We start from the raw sequence: 12658 nt of genomic DNA, 5'->3' as shown, positions 1-12658 counted from the left end.
ACTCATAACACTGTCAACAAACAAAATTACTCTATGAAGCCAGTGAGTATCCAGGTGGTTTGTTATGCATCAACAGATAACTGAAACAGAGCTCAGATTTTATTTTCTAGCCAACGGGAAGTAACGCAATGACAGCTGTGCTTTAGAAAAATCAACCTGGCTGCAATGCGTAAGATGGCCTGTAGGAGACAACTGGTGCCAGGAAACCCAGGAAACAAGAGCCAACAGTACCTAGGGGGAGGAAAACAGTATCTACAGGGAGGAAAACAATACAAGACACTGATTGCAGAGTTAGAGTCGATGGGATCTGTGTATGTCATTGGCCATCAGGGCAAGAAGAAGAAATCAAAGTTGACCTAGATGCTGAGATCAGGTGACCATAGGATGGTGATGCTATTAAGGAAGAACAAAGCAGATGATGAGTTCAGAGAAAGAAAATGAAAATTGTGTTAACTTTAATAAGTGGACAAAATAACTACAGTAAAATAACATCCATGATTATGGATATAAATATGCAAACAATTAGTCTAGAGTTTAAAAATTCTAAGAATCCTATTATCAGTGCATTTTTACAATAGGAAAGGTTTTAAATCCAAAATTAAACTCAATATCTTCAGTGGGTGGGCTAAACAGTTTAACATAAAACATCAAGATTTTCTTCATCCTCATGGGTGGAGGGTAAAATCAATGTTTTCAATGATCTTTTTAGAACTGAATCTTCTGTGACCAAAGGACATGCTTCTGCTTCTAGCCCAAGTACTGCCTTGCAGGCTCCAACCACAAATCTCACCGTGGTGGAACCAAAATCCTTACCATGGCCTACAAAACGCTACCATCACCTGACCTTGCTGACATAGCGGGCCTTACCTTTTCCCCCCGCATTCACCACTCCGTAGTAGCAACGGTTCAGTTCCACGATTTGCTTCTTCCTTCCACTGCAGGCTCTTCCCCAGCTGGACTACTCTTCTTCACTGTCTCTTGGACCAAATTAACTCTATTCGGTTCTTTGCTTTCTCGTCAGAGAAAAACTGTTCCTGACTATCCCCTAGATGTTCCTCCCTAGTTCAATCACACAACGTACCTCATTTCTTCAAAGTACTTACAACAATAATTTCATATACTTATTTAGGAAACTGTGTAATTTCGGTCTCCTCTGCTGAAACTTAAGTTCCAAGAAGGCAGAACCAAAGTGTTACTTGATCCCAAAGCCCCAGGACGTAGCACACTGGATGGCACATAGTAGATGCTCTTCAATAGTAGATGTACTTTCAGAATAAATAGCACTCACTAATTATAGCAGGATAATTACTGGCACGAACTCTGGGTCCAAACTGAGTTCAAGTTCCAAGCTGACCCTTACAAGTTTTGAGACTAGATATTTTTCAGCACCTCAGTTTCTTTTTTAAATTTTATTACTATTTTTGAGATGGAGTCTCGCTCTGTCAGCCAGGCTGGAGCGCAATAGCACGATCTCGGATCACTGCAATCTCTGCCTCCCGGGTTCATGAGATTCTCCTGCCTCAGCCTCCCGAGTAGCTGAGATTACAAGCATGCGCCACCACATCTGGCTAACTTTTGTATTTTTAGTAGAGACAGGGTTTCATCATGTTGGCCAGGCTGGTCTCGAACTCCTGACCTCAGGTGATCCGCCCGCCTCAGCCCCCTAAAGTGCTGGGATTACAGGCAAGCCACACCATGCCCGGCTACGTTATTATCTTGGACAATAATGCAGCTATAATGATGACATCAGGTATGAGAATGAATTATGTCTCTAAAGATCTAAAATATAGGAGAGCCTATAATTCTGTAAACACATTAAATAGTAGCTCGTAGTAGAGTTAGTGACAGAGGGACAGCTAGCAAACACCAGCTCTCTCAACTACTCTATTCATTAACTTTTAGTCTGTCTCACTCACACCTAACCCTTCTTTAAGATTTCTCCACCAGGGCTTCAGGGGTTCTCTTCTATTAGCTGCTGCTTCTCTAATCAGGGTAAAAATCTAAAGCCTCCAACGAGGTTTGCCAGGGGGTGCAAAATCTGGCCTAGACTCTCCAGGCATTTCCTGAAACCCACCACTACTCCCCATACCCCAGGCGCAATAAATTATGAAATACAAAATCAAGGCTTAGCCAGGCCATTTATTAGCCTTCTTCCTCAAAGCAAGCAGACTAAATTGAGAAGTTTCATAAAATCTTCCCGTTCCTCTCTCCCTTCTCAGCGTGTAAAGAATGTTCTGCAAGAGCACAGTGGCTCAAGCCTGTAATTCTTGCGCTTTGGGAGGCCGAAGGTCACTTAAACCCAGGAGTTGGGCAGCAGAGCCAGGATCCGTCTCTTAAAAAAAAAAAAAAAAAAAAAAAAAAAAAAGGCCGGGCGCGGTGGCTCAAGCCAGCACTTTGGGAGGCCGAGACGGGCGGATCACGAGGTCAGGAGATCGAGACCATCGTGGCTAACACGGTGAAACCCCGTCTCTACTAAAAAATACAAAAAACTAGCCCGACGAGGTGGCGGGCGCCTGTAGTCCCAGCTACTCGGGAGTCTGAGGCAGGAGAATGGCGTGAACCCGGGAGGCGGAGCTTGCAGTGAGCCGAGATCCAGCCATTGCACTCCAGCCTGGGCGACAGAGCGAGACTCCGTCTCAAAAAAAAAAAAAAAAAAACTTAGACGGCCGTAGTGGCGCACGCCTGTAATCCCAGCTACTCGGGACGCTGAGGCAGGAGAATCACTCGAACCTGGGAGGTGGAGGTTGCAGTGGGCAGAGATCACACCACTGCACTTTAGCCTGAACAGAGCCAGACTCCGTCTCCCAAAAAAAAAAAAAAAAAGCTCAATCAATGGGCTGGGGTGGGTGGGGCAGAGAGGAACTGAAGAGACATATTACATTTAAACGCCACCGTTTCCGAGGGACGCGGATGTGCTCTGGTCCCCCACCTGCATCCCATTCAGTAAACAAAGGTGATACATATTAGTGTGCCTATTGCCCACCAAAACATACAGCAGCACAAACCCATTTTTCTAAGACCTTGTGCCTGACTATTGCAGGAAGCTGGAGGATTAAAAACAGCTGGAGAATAGATGAGCTATGTTTGGCTCCTAACCTCTAAAACAATGCCAACCCAGCCCCTTCCAGGAGTAACAGCTTGAAAACAATACACCAAACTTAGTTTTTAGCATTCCTGGCAATTCCATTATTAATTCATGGGTCTTCTTCATAAGGGAAGAAACAACATTTTTGAGGTGAGGCACAGGCCCACGAGCGCAAAATGGCCTGGCCAAGCTGGAGCCAGGTGTGTGTGAGGGCCACGGTGAGGCCCTCTGCCCTGCTCACCCTCTACATCACAGTGCTTCCTCTGTAGGTGAACGTGTGGGTTTTCAGCCAGGGCGCTTCTTACTGAAGGGCCCAAGGGCCCCGGGAGAACACAGCTGACACGTTTTTTGAAAAGACTATGTAGCACTTTGGGAGGCCGAAGAAGGGATCACCTGAGGTCAGAAGTTCGAGACCAGCCTGGCCAACATGGTGAAACCCTGTCTCTACTACAAATACAAAAATTAGCCAGGTGTGGTGGCACATGCCTGGAATCCCAGCTGAAGCAATCCCTGTGAGGCTGAGGCAGAATTCCTTGACGCAGGGAGGCGGAGGTTGCAGTGAGCAGAGATCGCGTCACTGCACTCCAGCCTGGGCAACAGAGCAAGACTTCGTCTCAAAAAAAAAAAAAAAAAAGAACAGAAAAAAGAACGTTCTTTTTGCACGATCTTAGTACCGGGGACAACTGCTAGCCAGGCCCTCAGGGACGCACAGAGCCCTGGCAGATTTGTCAGAAATTTCTGTAACCCGCACGCCGCGCACGCTCCAGGTTTGGTTGCAAGTGGCCCAAAGTCTTGGATCCCTGGTCCCGTTACACCGGGAGCCGGGCCACCTCGACGCGGGGACAGCGGCCTCGCTCCCTGCCCAGCGCCCGGGCACCCGAGCCGGGCCAGCCCCCAGCGCCCCGCAGAAGGGTTTGACGCACTTGCGGCGCCCTCGCGAGTGCCCGGTGACAGTCGCCAACTTTCGCGGAACAACACCCGCTCCAGATGTGAGGGGAGAGGTGGAAAAACGCCGCCCGCCTGGGCTGGGGTTCACAGGGACCGGCCGCCTCCCGCCGCTTCTCCAGGCCGCGCTCGGGTGCACGGACCCCGCCTCCGCGGCGACCTCGGGCCCGGGGGAGGGAAGCGCGGTCTCCCGGGCTATCGCCCTCGCGCAGCTGACCCAAAGGGCCGGCCCGCGAAACTTCGCGAAGAGGCGGGAGGGGGTCGCCCAGTCGCTCAGCGCCTTTGTCGCTCCCGCCTCGCCTCCGCACGGGGCTCGAGACGCCCAGCCCAGTCCTTTGGCCCGATCCCGCCCGGGCCTCGGCCCGCGCCCCTCAGCTCGGCGGCCCTCACGGCCCGCGCCCCCGCCCCCACCCCCGGAGCTCCACGGAGGCGTCCCGCAGAGAGGCCGCCTCGCCTCACAGACCCGCCCAGGAGCTCAAGCGCGCCCCGCGACCGACACTCACTCGCCACTCAACTCGCCGGCTAGCCAGGCGGGTTCGGCGGCCTTCGGTACCGCGCCGCTTACTCTTCAGAAGCCACAGCTGCGAGCTCCGTCGCTGCCGCTGAGGCAGCCGCTACACTCCTTCCGGTCCTGCGGCGGCGTCACCTCGCGCCTGCGCACAGCGCCCCCTCCCGACTAAGGACAGGAAGAACCATAGAGGCACTCCGGGTGCTGTGGAGGAGGGACCCGGGGGCTCACCACAGAGAGGGCCGCCTAGCCGCGCCTGCATCCGGGCTCTCCGCCTGCGGAGACTTGACTCCCCCACGAGGCGGAAGGATGAAAGGAACGGAGACCCCCATCCCGGACCCCACAGGAGCCGCCATCTCCCTAGAGCTTAAAAGGGTATGGGGTAGGTGGTTGTGGACGTTTACTCGATATCTACTTATTTGCCCTAATTCTTTTGGCAAGCCATTCATTCATTCTGCAGATATATTCTGTGGATTTCCTGTGGGCCACGCACTGTTCTAGGATTTGGGGAAATTAAGAGTAAAGTGGGTCCCGTGGCTGGGCACAGTGGCTCACGCCTGTAATCCCATCACTTTGGGAGGCCGAGGAGGGCGGATAACTTGAGGTCAGACGTTGGAGACTAGCCTGGCCAACGTGGTGAAACCCCGTCACTACCAAAAATAAAAAAATTAACCGGGTGTGGCGGCGGATGCCTGTAATCCCAGCTACGCAGGAGGCTGAGGCAGGAAAATCGCTTGAACCTGGGAGGCAGCGACTGTAGTGAGCCAAGATGGCGCCACTGCACTCCAGCCTGGGCAACAGAGCTACACTCCATCTCAGAGAAAAAAAAAAAAAAAAAAAAAAAAGTACAATGTGTTCCTGGCCTCAGGAAGTTTAGGTTTTAGTGGGCAAGTGAATAACTGACTAAAAAACTGCTCCTGCTGGGCACAGGGGCTCATGTCTATAATCCCAGCACTTTAGGAGGCCAAAGCGGGAGCATCGCTTGAGGCCAGGAGCTGAAGACCAGTCTTGGCAACATAGCAAGACCCCTACTCTTAAAATAATTGCTGGCCGGGCGCAGTGGCTCACGCCTGTAATCCCAGCACTTTGGGAGGCCGAGGCAGACAGATCACTTGAGGTCAGGAGTTCGAGACCGGTCTGGCCAACATGGTGAAACCCCGTCTCTACTAAAAATACAAAAATTAGCTGGGCATGGTGGTGCATGCCTGTAATCCCAGCTACTAGGGAGGCTGAGGCACAAGAATTGCTTGAACCCAGGAGGGGGAGGTTGCAGTGAGCCAAGATCATGCCACTGCACTCCAGGCTGGGCAACAGAGTGAGACTGTGTCTCAAAAACAAAAATCAAAAAACAAAAAACAATTGCTAAGTACACCTTCAAGTAAAGATGTCAAGTCAGTAATTAGATAAATCAGTCTGGGCTGGGCACAGTGGCTTATAACTGTAATCCCAACACTTTAGGAAGTGGAGGTGGGAGGATGGCTTGAAGCCAGGAGTTTGAGATCATCCTGGGCAATAGAGTGAGACCCCATCTTTACAAAAGTAAAAATTAGCCGGACATGGTGATGTGCACCTGTAGTCCCAGCTACTCAGGAGGCTGAGGCAGGAGGATTGTTTGAGCCCAGGAGTCCGAGGATCAGTGAGCTATGATCGCACTATTGCAGTCCAGCCTGGATGACAGAACAACAGCCTGTCTCGAAAGAAAGAAACAAAAACAAAACGGAAATGAGAGTAACAATAGTCTTGATGCGGCAATTAGTGTTCCTTCTCTAAGACAGTAGAGCGTGGTTTATGGGGGCTTGCATGGGACAGAAAAAGACCACTACTCACAGTGCTTTAGGGAAGCAGTGTCCTGAGGGAATGGTCATGTTTCAGTGAAGTAGAAATTGAAGGGCTGCTTACAGAACAGGATGGGGATTTAGGGATCTTACAGATGTCAGGCCATGAGTTAGAGGGTGCAGTGCATGGGAGACGTTAGACGGTGAACAGGAGAGAGAGCTTAAGATAGACACTTATCTGAGATGAGATCCTGGAATAATCTGGAAGGCATCTAAAACGAGGGCATTGGCCTTGATGAGCTTATTCTCCATGCTGGTCCTCTTGGGGGAGGTGGATAATCGCTGTCAGTTACAGCCTCCTTCTTAGGACGGTCCTCATAAGCCCTTTGAGATGTTGGAAGAAGGCAGTATTGGAAGCAGAGGTTGGTGATCTTAGCAGGAGTGCAAGGTTCTTTCCAGACCCCTCAACCCCTCTGTGGTTGGTGTCACATCCAAGGCAGGTAAGCTCGAGTAACCTCTCTGAGTCTGGAATTTTTTTTTTTTTGAAACGATGTCTCGCTCTGCGGCCCAGGCTGGAGTGCAGTGGTGCAATCTTGGCTCACTCCAAGCTTTGCCTCCTGGGTTAATGCCATTCTCCTGCCTCAGCCTCCCGAGTAGCTGGGACTACAGGCACCCACCACCACACCGGGCTAATTTTTTTTTTGTATTTTTAGTAGAGACGGGGGTTTCACCGAGTTAGCCAAGATGGTCTCAATCTTCTGACCTTGTGATCCGCCCGCCTTGGCCTCCCAAAGTGCTGTGATTACAGGCGTGAGCCACCGCACCTGACCTGAGTCTGGAATTTTTTATTTGTTCAGGCTCTTTGGAGACTCTGACTCAGACATGATGGCAATGAGAAGAGATACTTTATTTTTATCTTTATGTATGTATGTATGTATGTATGTATGTATGTATTTATTTATTTATTTTTGAGACGGGGTCTCCTTCCATCGCCCAGGCTGGAGTGCAGTGGCATCATCTTGACTCACTGCAACCTCTGCCTCCCATGTTCAAGCGATTCTCCTGGCTCAGCCTCCCGAGTAGGTGGGACTACAGGCACCCACCACCACACCTGGCTAATTTTTAAAGTATTTTTTGTAGAGACGGGGTTTCACCATGTTGGCCAGGCTGGTCTCGAACTCCTCACGTCAGGTGATCCGCCTACCTCAGCCCAAAGTGATGGGATTACAGGTGTGAGCCACCATGCCAGGCCTTTATTTTGAAGTTTAATTTAAAAAAACATTAATAGATAGCCAGGTGTGGTGACACACGCCTGTAGTCCCAGCTACACAGGTGGCTGAGGCAGGAGAATCACTTTAACCCAGGAAGCACAGGTTGCAGTGAGCCGAGATCGCACCACTGCACCCCAGCCTGGGTAACACAGCAAGACTTCACCTCAAAAAAAAAAAAAAAAAAAAAAAAATTTATAGAAACAGAGTCTCGCTTTGTTGCCCAGGCTGGTCTCGAACTCCTGGTTCCAAGTGATCCTTCCGTCTTGCTCTCCTAAAGTGGTGGGATGGCAGGTGTGAACTGCCACGTCTGGCTGGGAATTTTTTATTTGTAAAATGGAAATTTTAAGATATTATCTATTGCCCAGTGTTCTTGCAAGGATGAAATGGGATCATGTGTGAATTCAGAAGCTCTCGTAGGAGTTATTTGTTTACATGTTGTTCGTGTCTTAAGCATTTTCGGAGTCATAAAGACAATTATCTTATCTCTGCATATTTCCCAGTGAGAGTGAGAGGAAGCTATTCCCTCCTTCTAGGTTGTCTGGAATCATTCTAGTTATTTTTGAAGTCTCTGGCTTTTTTTTTTTTTGGGGGGGGTATGGAGTTTCACTTGTCGCCCATGCTGGAGTGCAATGGCATGATCTTGGCTCACTGCAACCTCCGCCTCCCGGATTCAAGTGAGTCTCGTGTCTCAGCCTCCCAAGTAGCTGAGATTACAGATGCCCACCACCACATCCGCCTAATTTTTGTATTTTCAGTAGAGGCAGGGTTTCACCATGTTGGCCAAGCTAGGCTCGGACTCCTAACCTCAGGTGATCTGCCTGCTTCGGCCTCCCAAAGTGTTGGCATTACAGGTGTGAGCCACTGTGCCTGGCCCTATTTTTTTTGGGGGGGGGTGGGTGGTGGGGTTGGGGTCTCACTCTGTCACCAAGGCTAGAGTGCAGGGACTCAATCAATCATTAGTTCATTGCAACCTTGACCTCCCAGGCTCAAGTGACTCTCCCACCCCAGCCTCCTGAGTAGCTGGAACTGCAGGTGTGTGCCACCATGCCCGGCTAATTAAAAAATTTTTTTGTATAGATGGGGTCTCGCTATGTTTCTCAATCTGGTCTCAAACTCCTGGTCTCAAGTGATTCCACTGCCTCAGCCTTCCAAAGTACTGAGATTATAGGCTTGAGCCACCGCACCTGGCCTGTTTTTGTTCATTTGTTAGTTTGTTTGAGACGGAGTTTCGCTCTTGTTGCCCAGGCTGGAGTGCAATGGCATGATCTCGGTTCACTGCAACCTCTGCCTCCCAGGTTCAAGTGACTCTCCTGCCTCAGCCTCCCAAGTAGCTGGGATTACAGGCATGCGCCTCCACACCCAGCTAATTTTGTATTTTTCATAGAGACAGGGTTTCTCAGGGTTGGTCAGGCTGGTCTTAAACTCCTGACCTCAGGTGATCCACCCGCCTCAGCCTCCCAAAGTGCTGGGATAACAGGCATGAGCCACCGTGCCCGGCCTGTTTTCTTTATCTTAATGTTAACCGGCACCAAGAATCAGAAAGGGTAAGATAGCTACCTGCAGAGTAAACTATTGTCAACAAGTGATGTTTTGCTGTTTTCCTGGGAAGAAGCATGGAAGTTCCATCTATGAAAATCCATATGATCCATGCTGGCTGTAATTCCGTGCAGTTACGGCCAAAGGCATGCAACGTGCGCTCACCCCTTGAGCCTGCCAGAGAGCCAAGGCTGTAACTCCCCGCCCCGTGAGTCATCACAACATGGCTTCGTTGCATTTTCTGGTTACAGTTAGTTTAATGTGCATCTGACCTGTGAAATCATGGATGGTAATGGAGGACCGCCGTTATTCACAATTTGTCCATCATCATTTTGTTCCCAAGAACTGTCATCAGCCGTATCTACATGACGGTGTGCTGGTGGTGTCATAGAGGACATTATTCCTGAACTCTGCTTTCAGAAGCAGTAATTTCCTGCCATTTTGGCCCATTATTTCTTAAAAAAAAAAAAAATCAATGTTATTGAGGTGTAATTTATATGTGGTACTAGGCACCCCGTTTAAGTATACGTTTCTATCAGTTTTGACACATTTATACACCCTCATAACCCCCCACAATCAAGATAGAGATCAATTCCATTACCCCAAACTGTTCCCTCCTGTTCCTTCCAGTCTATCCATAACCCCCATCCCTGGTGCTAGGCAACCACCTGCTTTTGGGCACCTGCTTTTTGTCACTTTATATTATTTATTTGTTTGGAGATGGAGTCTCGCTCTGTCACCCAGGCTGGAGTGCAGTGGTGCCATCTGGGCTCACGGCAACCTCCACTTCCCTGGTTCAAGCAATTCTTCTGCCTCAGCCTCCTGAGTAGCTGGCAGCCCTCACCACACCCAGCTAATTTTTTGTATTTTTATTTTATTCTATTTTTGTTATGGAGTCTCACTGTGTCGCCCAGGCTGGAGTGCAGTGGTGTGATTTTGGCTCACTGCAACCTCCATCTCCCAGGTTCAAGGGATTCTCTGCCATCTTCTCGAGTAGCTGGCATTACAGACATCCACCATCGTGTCCAGCTAATTTTTTAATTTTTAGTAGAGATGAAGTTTTACCATCTCTACTAAAAAGATGGCCAACTAAAGTTGGCCAGGCTGGTCTCGAACTCCTGACCTCAGGTGATCTGCCTGCCTTGGCCTCCCAAAGTGCTGGGATTACAGGCATGAGCCACCCACCGCGCCTGGCCCTTTTTCTCATTTTAGACTAGAATTTCTCTTTCTGTAGTTTCACATACATGGGATCATATGGCATGCACTCTTGTGTCTGGTTTCTTTTGCTCAGCATGTTTTCTGTTTTCTGAGACAGGGTCTCACTCTGTTGCCCAGGCTGGAGTGCAGTGGTATGATATTAGCTCACTGCAGGCTTGATCTCCCAGACCTAAACCATCTTCCTGCCTCAGCCTCCTGAGGAGCTGGGACTACAGGCACGCATCACCATGCCTGGCTAATTTTTTTTTATTTTTAATAAGGAAGAGGTCTTGCTATGTTGCCCAGCTGGTCTCAAACTCCTGAGCTCAAGTGATCCTCCCACCTCAGCTTCCCAAAGTGCTGTGATTACAGGCATGAGCCCCGTGCATGCCCTCTGCATGCTTTTGAGATTCCTCTATGTTACGTGTATCGGTAGTTCATTCCTTTTTACTGCTGAGTAGTATTAAATCACAAGGATATGACACCGTTCATCCATTCACCAGTCGAGGCACATTGAGTTTCTTTCATTCTGGGGCAGTTATGAATAAAACTGCTATGCACACTCATGTACAAGTTGTTGGGTGAGTACATGTTCATTCTCTAAGTGTGGAATTGCTAAATCATATGGTAAGAACCAAGCTGTTTCCCAAACTGGTACATCAGTTTACTTTCCCCCTGGTGCTGAATGAGAGTCCAGTTGCCATTCTTGGTATCTCTAGTCTTTAATTTCAGCTGTTGTAACAGATGTGTGATGGTATATGATTGTGGTTTTGATTTGCATTTCCCTGGTGGCTAATGATGTTGAGTATCTTTTCTTGTGCTTGTTGGCCTTTTGAATATCTTCCTTTTTAGACACAGCATTGTCTAGGCTGGAGTGCCGTGGCATGATCATAGCTCATTGCAGCCTTGGATTCGTGAGCTCAAGCGATCCTCCCACCTCAGCCTCCTGAGTAGCTGGGACTCCAGGCACATGCCGCCACTCCTGGCTAATTTATATGATTTTTTTTTTTTTTTTTTTTTTAGAGATAGGGTCTTGCTATGTTGCCCAGGCTAAACTTCTGGCCTCAAGCGATCCTCCCACCTTGACCTCCTAAAGCACTAGGATTATAAGCATGAGCCACTGTGCCCAGCCCCGGCCTTTTGTATACTTTCTTTTGTGAAATTTCTGTTCAAATTTTTAAAATCCCATTTTAAAAATTGAATTTTTTTTGTCATCTTATAGTTGACTTGTAAGAGTTCTTTTTATAGTTTGGATACAAGATTTTAGTATTGCATACATTTCCTCTTCGTCTCTGGCTTACTTTTCATTTCTTTTTTTAATTTTGTTTTTTATTTTTTATTTTCCAAGGCTGTCCTATGCCATTCTTTCCTTTCCTTTCCTTTCCTTTTTCCTTTTTCCTTTTTCCTTTCTTTTTTGAGACATGGTCTCATTCTGTTGCCCAGGCTGGAGTGCATTGGTGCAATCTCGGCTCACCACAGCCTCAGCCTCCGAGGCTCGAGCAATCCTCCCACCTAGGCCTCTCAAGTAGCTGGGACCACAGGCGCGCACCACCACACCCAGTTAATTTTTATATTTTTAGTAGAGGTGGAGTCTCGATTTTGATGAGAGCAACATAGTGAGTACTGGGATTACAGGCGTGAGTCACCATGCCTGGCCGAATTGTACATTTAAAAATAACTAAAAGAGTCTGGGTGCAGTGGCTCATGCCTGTAATCCCAGCACTTTGGGAAGCCGAGGCGGGCGGATCACAAGGTCAGGAGTTCGAGACCAGCCTGGCCAACATGGTGAAACCTCGTCTCTACTAAAGATACAAAAAATTAGCCAGGCGTGGTGGTGGGTGGAGGGCGCCTGTAATCCCAGCTACTCGGGAGGCTAAGGCAGGAGAATCATTTGAACCCGGGAGGCAGAGGTTGCGGTGAACCGAGATCGCACCATTGCACTCTAGCCTGGGCCACAGGGTGACACTCTGTCTCTAAATAAATAAATAAATAAAAGAGGCTGGGTGTGGTGGCTCATGTCTGTAATCCCAGCATTTTGGGAGGCTGAGGTGGGTGGATCACCTAAGGTCAGGAGTTTGAGACCAGCATGGCGAACATGGTGAAACCCTGTCTCTACTAAAAATACAAAAATTAGCCACGTGGTGGCGTGTGCCTGTAATCCCAGCTACTTGGGAGGCTGAGGCAGGAGAATTTCTTGAACCAGGGAGGCAGAGGCTGCACGGAGCCGAGATTGCACCACTGCACTCCAGCCTGGGTGACAGAGCCAGACTACACCTCCAAAAAAAAAGTTATTATTGACTACAGTCACCCTGTTATGCTTTCAAATACTAGGTCTTATTCA

The 12658-nt window shown here is 48.9% G+C and overlaps 2 protein-coding genes across 27 annotated transcripts in view; both read right to left on the bottom strand.

Annotated features, from left to right (window-relative positions):
• LOC126950451 (E3 ubiquitin-protein ligase RNF216) overlaps window positions 1-4744 on the bottom strand; it is a 162407-nt gene extending 157663 nt beyond the window's left edge. For 2 of the 4 annotated variants that reach the window (XM_050783949.1, XM_050783950.1), the window contains exon 1: window positions 4534-4681. The gene's annotated coding sequence lies outside the window, so the exon portion shown is untranslated. Of the gene's footprint in view, window positions 1-4533 lie in introns of all 4 variants that reach the window. The other 2 variants (XM_050783948.1, XM_050783951.1) reach the window with 2 other exon arrangements.
• ACTB (actin beta) overlaps window positions 1-12658 on the bottom strand; it is a 468316-nt gene that overhangs the window by 259029 nt on the left and 196629 nt on the right. The window contains exon 1 of one of the 23 annotated variants that reach the window (XM_050784085.1): window positions 874-892. The exons of the other annotated variants lie outside the window; for them this stretch is intronic. Coding sequence (XP_050640042.1) covers window positions 874-882 — 9 coding nt within the window. The 5' untranslated portion in view covers window positions 883-892. Of the gene's footprint in view, window positions 1-873; window positions 893-12658 lie in introns of those variants that run through there. 23 annotated transcript variants of the gene reach the window in all.

This window comes from Macaca thibetana, chromosome 3 (genome assembly GCF_024542745.1).
Source record: "Macaca thibetana thibetana isolate TM-01 chromosome 3, ASM2454274v1, whole genome shotgun sequence".
Classification (NCBI taxonomy): Eukaryota; Metazoa; Chordata; class Mammalia; order Primates; family Cercopithecidae; genus Macaca; species Macaca thibetana.
The sequence above is the reverse complement of the archived record's forward strand: the minus strand, read 5'-3'. Positions and strand labels throughout refer to the sequence as shown.